The 16,171-nt window shown below is 43.4% G+C and overlaps 2 protein-coding genes across 3 annotated transcripts in view; one reads left to right on the top strand and one right to left on the bottom strand.

Moving 5' to 3' along the window:
• The window catches only part of LOC137615159 (transient receptor potential channel pyrexia-like), a 495,727-nt gene that overhangs the window by 68,127 nt on the left and 411,429 nt on the right, over window positions 1-16,171 (top strand).
• Dysb (Dysbindin) overlaps window positions 1-16,171 on the bottom strand; it is a 53,353-nt gene that overhangs the window by 9,439 nt on the left and 27,743 nt on the right. For both annotated transcript variants that reach the window (XM_068344790.1, XM_068344791.1), the window contains exons 4-5: window positions 9,363-9,495; window positions 1,975-2,130 (exon numbers count right to left, since the gene is read on the bottom strand). In XM_068344790.1, coding sequence (XP_068200891.1) covers window positions 1,975-2,130; window positions 9,363-9,495 — 289 coding nt within the window. The remainder of the gene's footprint in view (window positions 1-1,974; window positions 2,131-9,362; window positions 9,496-16,171) is intronic.

Below are 16,171 nucleotides of genomic sequence, written 5' to 3'. Positions count from 1 at the left end.
TAGCACTTGTTGGAGAATTGGTAATGTTACTCCTCTATGTAAATGTGTTTGTGGTAGCTCAAGTCCCACTGATTACCGCCCAATTTCCATAACTCCCATATTATCTAAAGTTTTTGAACGTCTTCTGGCAAAACGTCTTGATAGGTTTGCTGAAGGTAATCATCTATTCCCTAGTTTGCAATTTGGTTTTCGGAAAGGCCTTGGAGCATGTGATGCCCTTCTTACAATCTCCAATGCAGTACAGAAATCCCTTGATTGTGGTCGGGAAGTTCGTATGATTGGCCTTGATTTTAGTGCTGCCTTTGACCGTGTTAATCATGAGGCCCTTGTTTTCAAACTGAAACAGTTGGGAGTGGGTGGGTCGTTTCTTAGCATTATTATTGATTTTTTAAGTAGTAGATCTCAAAGAGTTGTTGTTGATAGGCACCATAGTGAGTATAGGAATGTGATATCCGGTGTTCCACAGGGTAGTGTTCTTGGCCCATTACTTTTCATACTATATACACATGACATGTGGTTTGGCCTAGAAAATAAGCTTGTTGCATATGCAGATGATGCTACTCTCTTTGCATCAATTCCATCCCCTGAATGTAGATCTGGGGTTGGTGAATCCCTTAATAGAGATTTAGCTAAAATTAGTGCATGGTGCAAATTATGGGGTATGAAGTTGAATCCTAACAAAACTCAAAGTATGATTGTAAGTAGGTCAAGGACGGTGGCTCCTCAACATCCGGATCTCAGTATTGATAATGTTTCTTTAAATTTGTATGACTCTTTCAAAATTTTAGGCGTGATTCTTGACAGCAAATTTACTTTTGAGAAACATATAAGGTCTGTGTCTTCTTCAATTGCACAAAAAATTGGCTTATTGAGAAAGTCTTTTAAGATATTCGGTGATCAATCTATTCTGAAGAAGTGTTTTAATTCTTTTATTCTACCTTGTTTTGAGTATTGTTCTCCGGTCTGGTCTTCAGCTGCTGATTCTCATCTTAATTTGTTGGACAGAAACTTACGGTCTATTAAATTTCTTATTCCTGATCTAGATATTAATCTCTGGCACCGTCGATCAATTAGTTCATTATGCATGTTGCATAAGATTTTTCATAACTCTGACCATCCTTTACATTCAGATCTCCCTGGACAATTCTATCCTGTTCGTAATACTAGGCAGGCAGTTAATTCTAATAGCCAGGCCTTCTCCATCATAAGACTCAATACTACGCAGTACTCTAGAAGTTTTATTCCAGCTGTTACCAAGTTGTGGAATGATCTTCCTAATCGGGTTGTTGAATCAGTAGAACTTCAAAAGTTCAAAGTTGGAGCAAATGCTTTTTTGTTGACCAGACGGACATGAGTCTTTTTATAGTTTATATATGACATTTTTGTTGTTGACATTGTTAATAGTTTATATATGATATATCTCTTTTGACATTACTTTTTTTAGAATGATTTATTGTTAATTTGTTTTCTTCAGTTATTTATTTCCTTATTTCCTTTCCTCACTGGGCTATTTTTCCCTATTGGAGCCCCTGGGCTTATAGCATCTTGCTTTTCCAATTAGGGTTGTAGCTTGGATAGTAATAATAATAATAATAATGTAGGTACTGTATCTGGGTTTTTATAAAAGGATAGTAGGTTGTTGGCACTTTTTTTGTGTTCAATACAATATAGGGAATACACAAGTCACCTTATAGTACAAAAATCTGACCTACATAAAATATAGTCTTACGTCGGGTCTCTTGGAACTACAGTACAGTTATAACGACAGAGTGGGGTATTAATATATAAATCTGATAAAAGTTAAAGTTATCAAACCATAAATACTTTTCTAGGAATATGTCACTGTAAAAAAAACAAAAATAGCCTTCATATTCAAAATTTACAATTCCTAAATATTTCCAGATATCTAAGTGAGATGTCCTACAAATCTTGTAATACTATATAAGCAGTATCAAAAATTTCGGTATCACTTACTATTAAGAGAATTCAGTCGATGATTATGTTTCTCTCTTGCTAGTGCTAAACTCAATCGTAGATCTAGGGTTTGCTCTTGCAGTGCGAGCTCCTCTTCCAGATCTTCTAAAGCCAGTAGACCACCTTCGACTTCTTCAAAAAGACCTCGAGTCGAGCCTGATGAAAGGACAAAATATGTTATTTTTATAATAAAATAAATTTTTGAATATACTTACCCGGTGATTATAATAGCTGCAACTCTGTTGCTCGACAGAAAACTCTAAGGTAAAATTCGCCAGCGATCGCTACACAGGTTGCGGGTGTGCCCAACAGCGCCATCTGTCGTCCAGATACCCAGTACTCAATGTAAACAAAGAACTCAATTTTCTCCTCGTCCCACTGCGTCTCTATTGAGGAGGAAGGGAGGGTCCTTTAATTTATAATCACCGGGTAAGTATATTCAAAAATTTATTTTATTATAAAAATAACATTTTTCAATATTTAACTTAGCCGGTGATTACAATAGCTGATTCACACCCAGGGGGGTGGGTAGAGACCAGCAAAATATGTTTACATTATTATGAGCTAAGAATTTTTATTTCATTTTAGAAGTTATCAAAATAACAAAAACAAAATAAATAGGTACCTGGTAAGGAAGTCGACTTGAACAATTACTCTGCCTTTTTAAGTACGTCTTCCTTAAGGAGCCTCGCGATCCTCTTAGGATGCTGATCGACCCCTAGGATCTGAAGTATCAAGGGTTGCAACCCATACCACAGGACCTCATCAAAACCCCTAATCTAGGCGCTTCTCAAGAAATGACTTTGACCACCCGCCAAATCAACCAGGATGCGAAAGGCTTCTTAGCCTTCCAGACAACCCAAAAACAACAATAAAAACATTTCAAGAGAAAGATTAAAAAGGTTATGGAATTAGGGAATTGTAGTGGTTGAGCCCTCACCCACTACTGCACTCGCTGCTACGAATGGTCCCAGTGTGTAGCAGTTCTTGTAAAGAGACTGGACATCTTTCAAGTAAAATGACGCGAACACTGACTTGCTTCTCCAATAGGTTGCGTCCATTATACTTTGCAGAGATATATTTTGCTTAAAGGCCACGGAAGTTGTTACAGCTCTAACTTCGTGCGTCTTCACCTTAAGCAAAGTTCGGTCTTCCTCACTCAGATGTGAATGAGCTTCTCGTATTAACAATCTGATAAAGTCTGACCAAGCATTCTTTGACAAAGGCAAGGATGGTTTCTTAACTGAACACCATAAAGCTTCAGATTGGCCTTGTAAAGGTTTAGTACGCTTTAAATAGAACTTAAGAGCTCTAACAGGGCATAAGACTCTTTCTAGTTCATTGCCTACGATCTCCGATAAGCTCGGGATATCGAAAGATTTAGGCCAAGGCCGAGAAGGCAGCTCATTTTTGGCTAGAAAACCAAGTTGTAGCGAACAAGTGGCTTTTTCTGACGAAAATCCTATGTTCTTGCTGAAGGCATGAATCTCACTGACTCTTTTAGCCGAGGCTAAGCATACCAGGAAAAGAGTCTTAAGAGTGAGATCTTTCAGGGAGGCTGATTGTAACGGCTCCAACCTGTCTGATATGAAGAATCTTAGTACCACGTCTAAATTCCATCCAGGGGTAGCCAAACGACGCTCCTTGGTGGTCTCAAAAGACTTAAGGAGGTCTTGCAGATCTTTATGTTTGGAAAGATCTAGGCCTCTATGCCGGAAGACCGATGCCAACATGCTTCTGTAGCCCTTGATAGTGGGAGCTGAAAGGGATCGTCCTTTTCTCAGGTATAAGAGAAAAACAGCTATTTGAGCTACAGAGGTACTGGTCGAGGATACAGAAACTGACTTGCACCAGACTCGGAAGACTTCCCACTTCGATTGGTAGACTCTAATGGAAGAAGCTCTCCTTGCTCTAGCAATCGCACTGGCTGCTTCCTTCGAAAAGCCTCTAGCTCTCGAGAGTCTTTCGATAGTCTGAAGGCAGTCAGACGAAGAGCGTGGAGGCTTTGGAGTACCTTCTTTACGTGTGGCCGACGTAGAAGGTCTACCCTTAGAGGAAGACTACTGGGAACGTCTTCTAACCATCGAAGTATCTCGGTGAACCATTCTCTCGCGGGCCAGAGGGAAGCAACTAACGTCAACCTTGTCCCTTCGTGAGAGGCGAACTTCTGCAGTACCTTGTTGACAATCTTGAACGGTGGGAATGCGTAGAGATCCAGATGTGACCAATCTAGGAGGAAAGCATCTATATGTATTGCTGCTGGGTCCGGGACTGGAGAGCAATAGATTGGAAGCCTCTTGGTCAGCGAGGTTGCAAAGAGATCTATGGATGGTTGGCCCCAAGTGGCCCAAAGTCTCTTGCACACATCCTTGTGGAGGGTCCATTCGGTTGGAATTACTTGCCCTTTCCGACTGAGACAATCTGCTATGACGTTCAAGTCGCCTTGGATGAACCTCGTTACTAGGGAGATGTCTTGACCTTTTGACCAGATGAGCAGGTCCCTTGTGATCTCGTACAACGTCAGTGAGTGGGTACCTCCTTGTTTGGAGATGTATGCCAAGGCCGTGGTGATGTCCGAGTTAACTTCCACCACTTTGCCTCGAGGGAGAGACTTGAAGCTTTTCAAGGCCAGATGTACTGCCAACAGCTCCTTGCAGTTGATATGCATGCTCCTCTGACTCGAGTTCCACAGTCCTGAGCATTCCCGACCGTCTAGTGTCGCGCCCCAGCCCACGTCCGATGCGTCCGAGAAGAGAACGTGGTTGGGAGTCTGAACAGCCAGGGGAAGACCCTCTCTTAGGTTGATATTGTCCTTCCACCAAGTCAGACAAGACTTTATCTTTTCGGAAACCGGGATCGAGACCGCTTCTAGCGTCTTGTCCTTTTTCCAGTGAAAAGCTAGATGGTATTGAAGAGGACGGAGGTGTAGTCTTCCTAGTGACACAAATTGTTCCACGGATGACAGCGTCCCTACCAGACTCATCCACAGCCTGACTGAGCAGCATTCCTTCTTCAGCATCTTCTGGATAGATAGCAGGGCTTGATCTATTCTGGGGGATGATCGTCTTGTTGTTCAGCAACGTCCTCATCAGAGGGTTCCTCATCCGAAAACTGATGAGGAAACGGCAACGGAGTGGGCAACGTCTGGCTCGCTGAGTCCGGTCGCACTGGTGGATGCGTGACGGAGCCGGACGCAATATCATGGAACTGCTGCACAGTCTGTGAACTGTCAACAACCATGGGTGCGCGAGGAAGCACAGCGTCAACCCGAGACTGTCTAGACCGTCTGGGTTGTGCAGTCAACACCCTACCGGGTTGCTGAGGTTGACGCACTGCGTCAAAACAAGTCACCTCTGCTGGTTGTTGAACGTCCTGAACGTCAACAACCACCTCCGAGCGTCGCTTAACGTCAACGTGCGGCTGGCAACCCACACTGGGTCGCATCGGTGGAGGAACCACCTCAACTGGCAGACGCGAGTAGGTTACCTCAGCGTCAACAGGGCGCACAACCGACCGGTTGGAAGGTTGTTGGCCAGAAGGTTCGGAGCAACCTTCTCCGCATTAAAGTCCTCTATCAAGGACGCAAGCTTGGACTGCATGTCTTGCAGCAAAGCCCATTTAGGGTCTACGGGAGCAGGTGTGGCAACAGACGGGGTTAGCGACTGAGGCGGTACCGTTTACCATCCCTGAAAGCCTTGTTATGCGTGACATAATTGTACAGCAAAACTTCAAAGGCTCGAAAACAGCTGTGAAGTTGACCTGTAAACAACTTGGAGCGTCTCCTGGCCAGGCGCCAGGGAGAGTCTACGAGAATTGAGAAGTCTATCTGGGCAGAGGCATGAACTCCCAAGCCGAGAACTTCTCTCGTGTCATATCAGACTCTCGCTCTATAAACCAGTTTAAAAGAAGGGAAAGCAAAGGCTGTATCCCCCAAACTCCTCCTGGTGAAAAACCAGTCGCCTAGCCAACGTAAAGCTCTCTAGGAGAGCGAGAGAGCACTAGCTTAAAAACAACGGCTTCGAAGTAGCTAGGCCTAGTGTAAGCTCTGACGTTTAGGCGAACGAGGAGCAGCAGTTACAAAAAGATCCGGACAAAGATCCTTAAAAAAAAATCATCATGATTTAATTAAAGTCCATAGGAGGCTAAGCAGCTTTAGGCTCCTCTCCATCTGACAGAGTCCTCAAGGGAATATCAGTAGGAGGGGGAACAGCAACTTCCTCATCTACAGGAACCTTGTCCGATAAAAGCTGAGTCTCAAGCAAGGGAGAGACCTACCGTGGTGGCAATGCTTTACAAGCAGAGTCCACACTCACTGGTGCATTAGTAGCGGACCAGAACGCAACGTCATGTAACTGCTTGACAGTCTCTGAACTGTCAACAACTGAACTGTCAACCACAACAGGTGCGTGAGGACGCACAGCGTCCACTCGAGACTGCTTTGACTGCCTAGACTGAGCAGTCAAAACAACTCTAGAATGCGGAGGTTGACGCACAGCGTCAAAACAAGTCAACTCCGATTGTTAGTGAACGTCTTGAACGTCAACAGGAGCATCAGCAAGTGGCCTAACGTCCAAATGCGGCTGAAAAACCACACGAGACCGCATCGAGTGTGGTTCTAAACAACCTGACTGACGTGACTAAGCTACGCCAACGTCAACAGTAAGCACAAAGGAACGTTAGGTTGGCTGAAAGCCAGGATATCGATGAGATAAACGGCTAGACTCAACGGACTAATCGGCAGAATAGTCTTCCATAAGGGAGGCAAGCATATACTGCATGTCTTGCCATACAACCCATTAAGGATCAACGGAAATGGTTGTGGTAAGAGACGAGGGTAACGTCTGTGACCGCAACACTTTGCCTACAAAAAAAGACTCTCGGAGTCTGTGTTACGCTTTTGTTAGGCGGCGAGCAGTTATCCGATGACTGCATAGGGTCAGAGCTGTCCTAATGGTTGTAACCAGGACGCTGGACCTGTCTTGAAAGGACTGACTTTCGCTTAAGGGCTTCAAAACCTTGTGACAGGTTTCTTATGCGAAAAGCCTTCGGATGACGAGGAGAAACAACGTCTCTCTCGTCTTATGGTAGGGGAGATCTTGGTAAGATACACCCGATACCATAGAGGGAAAACGTCTGTTCGTTGGTCAAGACCTCTCGAACCCATAAGTCGTTTGACATTACTTCTCCCCTGGGCTTGGGAGCATGTAAGAGGTCCCGGACTAGGTGAACGACAGGCACGAACAGACGAACCCTCGGACGCAACACTGTAACACTTTGCGCATATCACTTTATCACTTCGATTTTCTGTTTTGCACTTATTTCACTGAAATTTTTACTGATTTCTACCTGAAACACGCAATTCTACCCTTCATTAAAAGGTAGTAATTGCGAAATCAGTCGTATAATGCAAGCTCATTAATACCAGCAAAAAACAGAAAACATATTTAAAGATAAAAAAAAAAATCAGTGGCTGGGAAAGAGACTAAACACTAGTTCATATAACTACGTTTTCAATCTCTCACCGCACATAGCCTGGGGACGAGAATAAAAAACTAAAACGTTTTATCCTTCCTCCCCGTACAGCGACTAGGGACGAGAGTAACACGAGAACAACGTTACCCGCTTGAACGGAACGTTTTCTCTCCTCTCTCTCCCTCCGTCTCTATCTCTCTCTCTCTTTCTCTCTTGATTTCGCACCTAAGAGAAGAGCCCAATTATATTTCGTCAAAAAAAACATGTTATTTGACTAAAGGAAAAAACTGAAAGGTTTTCAAATAAAAAGATCCTTTAAAATAGAATTTAAAACATTTAAGCTAAGAAAGAATGAACAAAACGTCAGAATCGATTTACTCTTACTGCAAAGTGAAACCGTGATACACTCTCTCTCTATCGTAACGATAGAGCGCATGTTGAACGTCCTGAACGTCAACAACTGCGTAGCATAAATAAACTAAACGTTAGCTCATCTTTGAAAACAGTACAAAGACTATCAAAGAAATTCTTTCATAAAATATTACATTTAAAAAGTTTTAAATCCTTAGCTCTTTAAAAGCTAATTACGATATAAAGGGCTCAACGTTGATTAACTCCGGTTTCCAAGTTAGGACCGCCTACTCTCAGGAAAGGTCTATATAAACAAAACATTAAAATTATTTTTATATGTTTATAATAAATGGAAAGTTAATCGAAGAGGCCTAATAAAGGCGGAGAGATATAAAATATATAGAGGAAAATCTATAACGTGATATAATTACTAAAAGCCTAAACACACTTCCGCTAAGGGAAGGGTCGGCCATTTAAAAGTGAAAGAAAGTCCATACTCTCTTTGTCACCATAATTAAATCTATCCAAAACGAGTTCAAGATTTAAGATGAAGATAAAACACCTGCATAGCGAAAGCTCAAAACTAGAATAAAGTACTTCACCAATTAGTTGTGAAAACAAATCCAGTTTAGCAACAGCGAATAAGCACGTCTTGTCGGGAGCACGACAAAGAGAAAATTGAGTTCTTTGTTTACATTGAGTACTGGGTATCTGGACGACAGATGGCGCTGTTGGGCACACCCGCAACCTGTGTAGCGATCGCTGGCGAATTTTACCTTAGAGTTTTCTGTCGAGCAACAGAGTTGCAGCTATTATAATCACCGGCTAAGTTAAATATTGAAAAATTTCAAATTCTGTCATAGTGGATACAATGACATTCACATTGTGTAAAAATGACAAATTCAGAGATAATTTGTATTTTTCCCTAACCAATAGAAACCTGTAGTTATCTATACTGTATATAGGTATATCTTTTAGAAAACTGGAAGGAAGCCAATTAGACTTTTTGGTGCAAGGTGGCACCCTTACCCATAACTTGGGTAGGGGGTGGCTCGTGGTATCAGCCACCTGTATATAACTCATGCAGTGATGAATGTCACTTTTTCTTTGCAGGCAGGACTTATTGGGGGGACAGGTGATGGCGAGACAATTTGTATAAATAACTACAGGTTTGTATTAGTTAGGGAAAAGTAAAATTATATACAAATTTGCCGTTGGAAACTAAAACTAAAGGCTACGGTGGGATTACACAGTAGACCGATACTTGTCACTAAAGTAAGCAAATAACCATATCGATTTCTTATCCCTTTTACCCCCAGGGTAAGGTTAAATTTTGAGCACATTTTGCTATATATTTTTTTTAAATTGCTCTAACAGCCTTAATTTTTGTCAGAGAGAGGTCAGGTTGGTCTCGTTCTTTTGGAAAAGGCCTGAAGTTTCTCATAAAGTTATCAAAAACATGCAAAAACATGTAAATAACAGTGTTTTGCAAGAACATGCCGGTACATCCTTTTGGGGGCGAAAGGGTTATAACTACAGTACCGTATATAGCATACACAACTTACCTATGGTGGCCAACATGGAATGAAGTTGAGCCATGATGTTCGGGAGATGTGCCAAAAGAGAGTGAATTTCCGCCATCTGGCTGTGTTGACTTTCGCATTCGTCTGCTAACTCTGTTATGGCACTGTCAATACTCTGGAGTTGTAAAAGAGTACATGATAGAGGACAAACTGATATATATATTCTAACAAAGTTACTGAACAATATTAAAATTTAGTTCGTTTACACGTCATCCCAAAATAAAGAAAGCTTAGCTATTTACATCTACTATGGCAATCATGCTCCATATTTACTCAAGCTTCCTAGATAAATCTAAATTTGGATGTACAGCATATCCTCGATTTAACATGCTACCAATTTAGAGCGATTTAACGCATACTATTATCATTCCCTTGACATTTAATCTGGCTAAAAATAATTGGAAAACTTCGCCAAATGGGGGAAATGTTTAATTACTCTGCTCTCAAAGATATCTTTCCGAGTTAAGAGTTTTCAGGCTTGTGGATAAGATATACATGCAGTTTACTGAACTATATTATTGATTAGATACTTCCTCTAGTCTTCGTCTTGTAGATAAATTGTGAGAATCTATGAACACATTCCTTTCTTGCGAATACTACCATTTATAATAAGCAACAAATTTGACATTATCTGTAAAGTATATTCACATTATTTTTTCTAAGTTAAAAATGGCAGTAGAGGATTTTTTTGTGGAAACAAACAGAACATTCTATGAATGTGGAATTAATTTATGTCATTATTACTACTAAAAGCCAAAATATAACCCAACTTAGTATATCAGGTTGTGAAAATCTCAAAAAAACAAATAGAAAAGAAGAGAAATAAAATATAGTCCATTTCTTTTAGCGAGGCATATTTGCATCAACTCGCAGCGGTACTCTTTTAGCTCGGAAAAGTTTCCTGATCGCTGATTGGTTGGACAAGATAATTCTAACCAATCAGCGATCAGGAAACTTTTCCGAGCTAAAAGGGCACCGCTGCGAGTTGGTGCAAATCTGCCTCGCTAAAAGAAATGGACTATAGTATGTATGTCATTACTATTACTATAAAAGACTAAACTATAACACAACTTAGTATACAAGATTGTGACAAGCCAAGAAGCCTAAATAGGGAAACATCCCTGAGCAGATAAGAAATAAAGGTGACAAATTCCGAGATAATTTGTATTTTTCCCTAACTAATTTAATACAAACCTCGAGTTTATTCATTAAGATTATCTTCTAGCTTCGCCAAAAGATAATCCAAATAAATAACGGAAGGTTTGTTAGTAAGGGAGCAATAGTAGATTATCAACTATAAAAGAATGACAAAATATAAAACAAATTAAAATAAATCATAATATCGGTAACTAATAACTTACTAACAGGCAAACTATGAAATAAAAGCTACGTAAACCTTCCCCCCCCCCAAAAAAAAAGCATTAGCACAATGCATAAACTTCTGAGGTTTCACCTACTCATATTCAGAAAAAGCATTCAATGAATTAATCGCATCCAAATAAAACTTACTAAAATATTGAGTTATATTAAGCCCTACTAATATAAGGATAGGTTTTTAGGGTCCAGTGCATACCTAGTAATATGCGGAGATCTGAATGTAGAAGATGATCAGTACAGTATTTTGAAAAATCCTACACAGCATACAAAGAGCTCGTGAATAAAACTTTAGTTTTTGTACTGATAGAAGGGATTTTGACGAGGGAAAAATCTATTTCTGGGCGAGGGACCTGTGTCGCCCAGTGAAATACTTCTTAGAGCACCATTTCTAAGGTATAAATACTGCTAAATATACCAGAGAAAAAAGTTGCATGGAATGCTAGGAATATATCCAGCTCGCTCACCCCTAAAGGGTGTCGGTACTAAAACTGGGGAGAGTGAAACCATTACCAGAGATCCCTTTCCAATTAGACTTCCCCCTCCTCAAAATCCCCCATTACTACGAGGTGTCGTTCACTACAGCTAATGTACTGTATCTATTTATAAAACTTGACAATAAAATACTACTGTAATTTCATAAAAAAGAAAGATACCAGTACGGATTGCCTTAAGGTAAACCTCAGTTTACTTTGAAATTATTTGGCTAATCGATTGAAAGGCCTCACAAAGCTAATGCATTCGGGCATCAGTCAAAGCCTAATTAGCTATGAAAAATACTAAGAAAGATACAGAAGATCCTCAACTTAAAAACCTTTGGAGATACAAACACAAATTCCACTGAAAATCACAAATCTAAGATACAGAAATACTGTAATTAAATATTATATTTAACCCTTTTACCCCCAAGCTATTTGGAACTTACCAACCCTTAACCCCCAGGCATTTTATTTTTTCAAGCACATTTTGCAATATATTTTTTTCAAATTGCTCTAACAGCCTTAATTTTCGTCATAGAGAGGTCAGGTTGGTCTCATTATTTTGGAAAATGCCTGAAGTTTCTCATAGTTATCAAAAATATGCAAAAAAATTTAAATAGCAGTTTTTTGCAAGGACGTACCGGTACGTCCATGGGGGTAAAGGGACGAGTTTTGTGAGACGTACCAATACGTCCATTGGGGGTAAAAGGGTTAATACAGTAAGCAAAATGACATTTGTAGTAACCTGATATCTATTTATGAAACCAGACTATTTGTTGACTTTTGAAAGCTGGATATCATAGGCCAAAATATAAGAAGATTCTACTTATAAACAGCTTCTTCGAACCAATTCAGTTTGTAAACTGAGGACCCTCTATAATAAATTATTAGCTAATACAGTACCTAATAAAATTCATTAATTTAGCCAATGCGTTGTAAGCAGTGTAAAAAAGAGAAGCAGGATAGGATAGCGAACTTCTCTGATTTAAGCGGGAACAATACGTTCTCCGAACAATCCCTCGGCAGACCAGTTCAACTGATCAAGGATTCACTGTACATGAAATTTCCCTCGTATAGCCTCAACTGAGAAGATAACCAAAGTAAGCATCCTACATCCTAAAAATGCTATAGAAAAAGTTTGGAATTTTATTGATAAACTTATTTATATTTTGACCTGATGTTCATATTACTTCTCTGTTGAAGTAAGGCTTATGTCGACATTTACAACCAAAAATAAAACTAAATCCTGAATTCTTTTCTTATAATAGGCTTAGGCCTCTGGTATAACATTGAGATATTCTAGCAGCTAATGGTAATAAGAAAGGTATAGGTAAGCCGCAACTTTAATGTTTTCTGAAGTCAAAACTAATCCCTATCCTCTTGACATCACTAGTCAGTGGGGAGGAGGGTGGTGACATCACTAGTCAGTGGGGAGGAGGGTGGTGACATCACTAGTCAGTGGGGAGGAGGGTGGTGACATCACTAGTCAGTGGGGAGGAGGGTGACATCACTAGTCCACTAGTCAGTGGGGAAGAGGGTGGTGACATCACTAGTCAGTGGGGAGGAGGGTGGTGACATCACTAGTCAGTGGGGAGGAGGGTGGTGACATCACTAGTCAGTGGGGAGGAGGGTGACATCACTAGTCCACTAGTCAGTGGGGAAGAGGGTGGTGACATCACTAGTCAGTGGGGAGGAGGGTGGTGACATCACTAGTCAGTGGGGAGAAGGGTGATATCACTAGTCAGTGGGGAGGAGGGTGACTCACTAGTCAGTGGGGAGGAGGGTGACTCACTAGTCAGTGGGGAGGAGGGTGACATCACTAGTCAGTGGGGAGAAGGGTGACATCACTAGTCCACTAGTCAGTGGGGAGGAGGGTGGTGACATCACTAGTCAGTGGGGAGAAGGGTGACATCACTAGTCAGTGGGGAGAAGGGTGACATCACTAGTCCACTAGTCAGTGGGGAGGAGGGTGGTGACATCACTAGTCAGTGGGGAGAAGGGTGACATCACTAGTCAGTGGGGAGAAGGGTGACATCACTAGTCAGTGGGGAGAAGGGTGACATCACTAGTCAGTGGGGAGAAGGGTGACATCACTAGTCCACTAGTCAGTGGGGAAGAGGGTGGTGACATCACTAGTCAGTGTGGAGAAGGGTGACATCACTAGTCAGTGGGGAGAAGGGTGACATCACTAGTCCACTAGTCAGTGGGGAGAAGGGTGACATCACTAGTCAGTGGGGAGAAGGGTGACATCACTAGTCAGTGGGGAGAAGGGTGACATCACTAGTCCACTAGTCAGTGGGGAGGAGGGTGGTGACATCACTAGTCAGTGGGGAGAAGGGTGACATCACTAGTCAGTGGGGAGAAGGGTGACATCACTAGTCCATTAGTCAGTGGGGAGGAGGGTGGTGACATCACTAGTCAGTGGGGAGAAGGGTGACATCACTAGTCAGTGGGGAGAAGGGTGACATCACTAGTCAGTGGGGAGAAGGGTGACATCACTAGTCCAATAGTCAGTGGGGAGAAGGGTGGTGACATCACTAGTCAGTGGGGAGAAGGGTGGTGACATCACTAGTCAGTGGGGAGAAGGGTGACATCACTAGTCAGTGGGGAGAAGGGTGACATCACTAGTCCACTAGTCAGTGGGGAGGAGGGTGGTGACATCACTAGTCAGTGGGGAGAAGGGTGACATCACTAGTCAGTGGGGAGAAGGGTGACATCACTAGTCAGTGGGGGGAGGGTGACATCACTAGTCAGTGGGGAGGAGGGTAACATCACTAGTCAGTGGGGAGAAGGGTGACATCACTAGTCAGTGGGGAGAAGGGTGACATCACTAGTCCACTAGTCAGTGGGGAGGAGGGTGGTGAGATCACTAGTCAGTGGGGAGAAGGGTGACATCACTAGTCAGTGGGGAGAAGGGTGACATCACTAGTCCACTAGTCAGTGGGGAGGAGGGTGGTGACATCACTAGTCAGTGGGGAGAAGGGTGACATCACTAGTCAGTGGGGAGGAGGGTGACATCACTAGTCAGTGGGGAGGAGGGTGACATCACTAGTCAATGGGGAGGAGGGTAACATCACTAGTCAGTGGGGAGAAGGGTGACATCACTAGTCAGTGGGGAGAAGGGTGACATCACTAGTCAGTGGGGAGAAGGGTGACATCACTAGTCCACTAGTCAGTGGGGAGGAGGGTGGTGACATCACTAGTCAGTGGGGAGGAGGGTGGTGACATCACTAGTCAGTGGGGAGAAGGGTGACATCACTAGTCAGTGGGGAGAAGGGTGACATCACTAGTCAGTGGGGAGGAGGGTGACTCACTAGTCAGTGGGGAGGAGGGTGACATCACTAGTCAGTGGGGAGAAGGGTGACATCACTAGTCCACTAGTCAGTGGGGAGGAGGGTGGTGACATCACTAGTCAGTGGGGAGAAAGGTGACATCACTAGTCAGTGGGGAGAAGGGTGACATCACTAGTCCACTAGTCAGTGGGGAGGAGGGTGGTGACATCACTAGTCAGTGGGGAGGAGGGTGACATCACTAGTCAGTGGGGAGGAGGGTAACATCACTAGTCAGTGGGGAGAAGGATGACATCACTAGTCAGTGGGGAGAAGGGTGACATCACTAGTCAGTGGGGAGAAGGGTGACATCACTAGTCCACTAGTCAGTGGGGAGGAGGGTGGTGACATCACTAGTCAGTGGGGAGAAGGGTGACATCACTAGTCAGTGGGGAGAAGGGTGACATCACTAGTCAGTGGGGAGAAGGGTGACATCACTAGTCCACTAGTCAGTGGGGAGGAGGGTGGTGACATCACTAGTCAGTGGGGAGAAGGGTGACATCACTAGTCAGTGGGGAGAAGGGTGACATCACTAGTCAGTGGGGAGGAGGGTGGTGACATCACTAGTCAGTGGGGAGGAGGGTGACATCACTAGTCAGTGGGGAGAAGGGTGACATCACTAGTCCACTAGTCAGTGGGGAGGAGGGTGGTGACATCACTAGTCAGTGGGGAGAAGGGTGACATCACTAGTCAGTGGGGAGAAGGGTGACATCACTAGTCAGTGGGGAGAAGGGTGGTGACATCACTAGTCAGTGGGGAGAAGGGTGACATCACTAGTCAGTGGGGAGGAGGGTAACATCACTAGTCAGTGGGGAGAAGGGTGACATCACTAGTCCACTAGTCAGTGGGGAGGAGGGTGGTGACATCACTAGTCAGTGGGGAGAAGGGTGACATCACTAGTCAGTGGGGAGGAGGGTAACATCACTAGTCAGTGGGGAGAAGGGTGACATCACTAGTCCACTAGTCAGTGGGGAGGAGGGTGGTGACATCACTAGTCAGTGGGGAGAAGGGTGACATCACTAGTCCACTAGTCAGTGGGGAGGAGGGTGATGACATCACTAGTCAGTGGGGAGGAGGGTGATGACATCACTAGTCAGTGGGGAGAAGGGTGACATCACTAGTCCACTAGTCAGTGGGGAGGAGGGTGGTGACATCACTAGTCAGTGGGGAGAAGGGTGACATCACTAGTCAGTGGGGAGAAGGGTGACATCACTAGTCCACTAGTCAGTGGGGAGGAGGGTGGTGACATCACTAGTCAGTGGGGAGAAGGGTGACATCACTAGTCCACTAGTCAGTGGGGAGGAGGGTGGTGACATCACTAGTCAGTGTGGAGGAGGGTGGTGACATCATTAGTCAGTGGGGAGGAGGGTGACTCACTAGTCAGTGGGGAGGAGGATGACATCACTAGTCAGTGGGGAGAAGGGTGACATCACTAGTCCACTAGTCAGTGGGGAGGAGGGTGGTGACATCACTAGTCAGTGGGGAGAAGGGTGACATCACTAGTCCACTAGTCACTGGGGTGGTGACATCACTAGTCCACTAGTCAATGGGGTGGTAACATCACTAGTCCACTAGTCAATGGGGTGGTGACATCACTAGTCAGTGGGGA

Source organism: Palaemon carinicauda, chromosome 21 (genome assembly GCF_036898095.1).
Source record: "Palaemon carinicauda isolate YSFRI2023 chromosome 21, ASM3689809v2, whole genome shotgun sequence".
Classification (NCBI taxonomy): domain Eukaryota; kingdom Metazoa; phylum Arthropoda; class Malacostraca; order Decapoda; family Palaemonidae; genus Palaemon; species Palaemon carinicauda.
The sequence above is the reverse complement of the archived record's forward strand: the minus strand, read 5'-3'. Positions and strand labels throughout refer to the sequence as shown.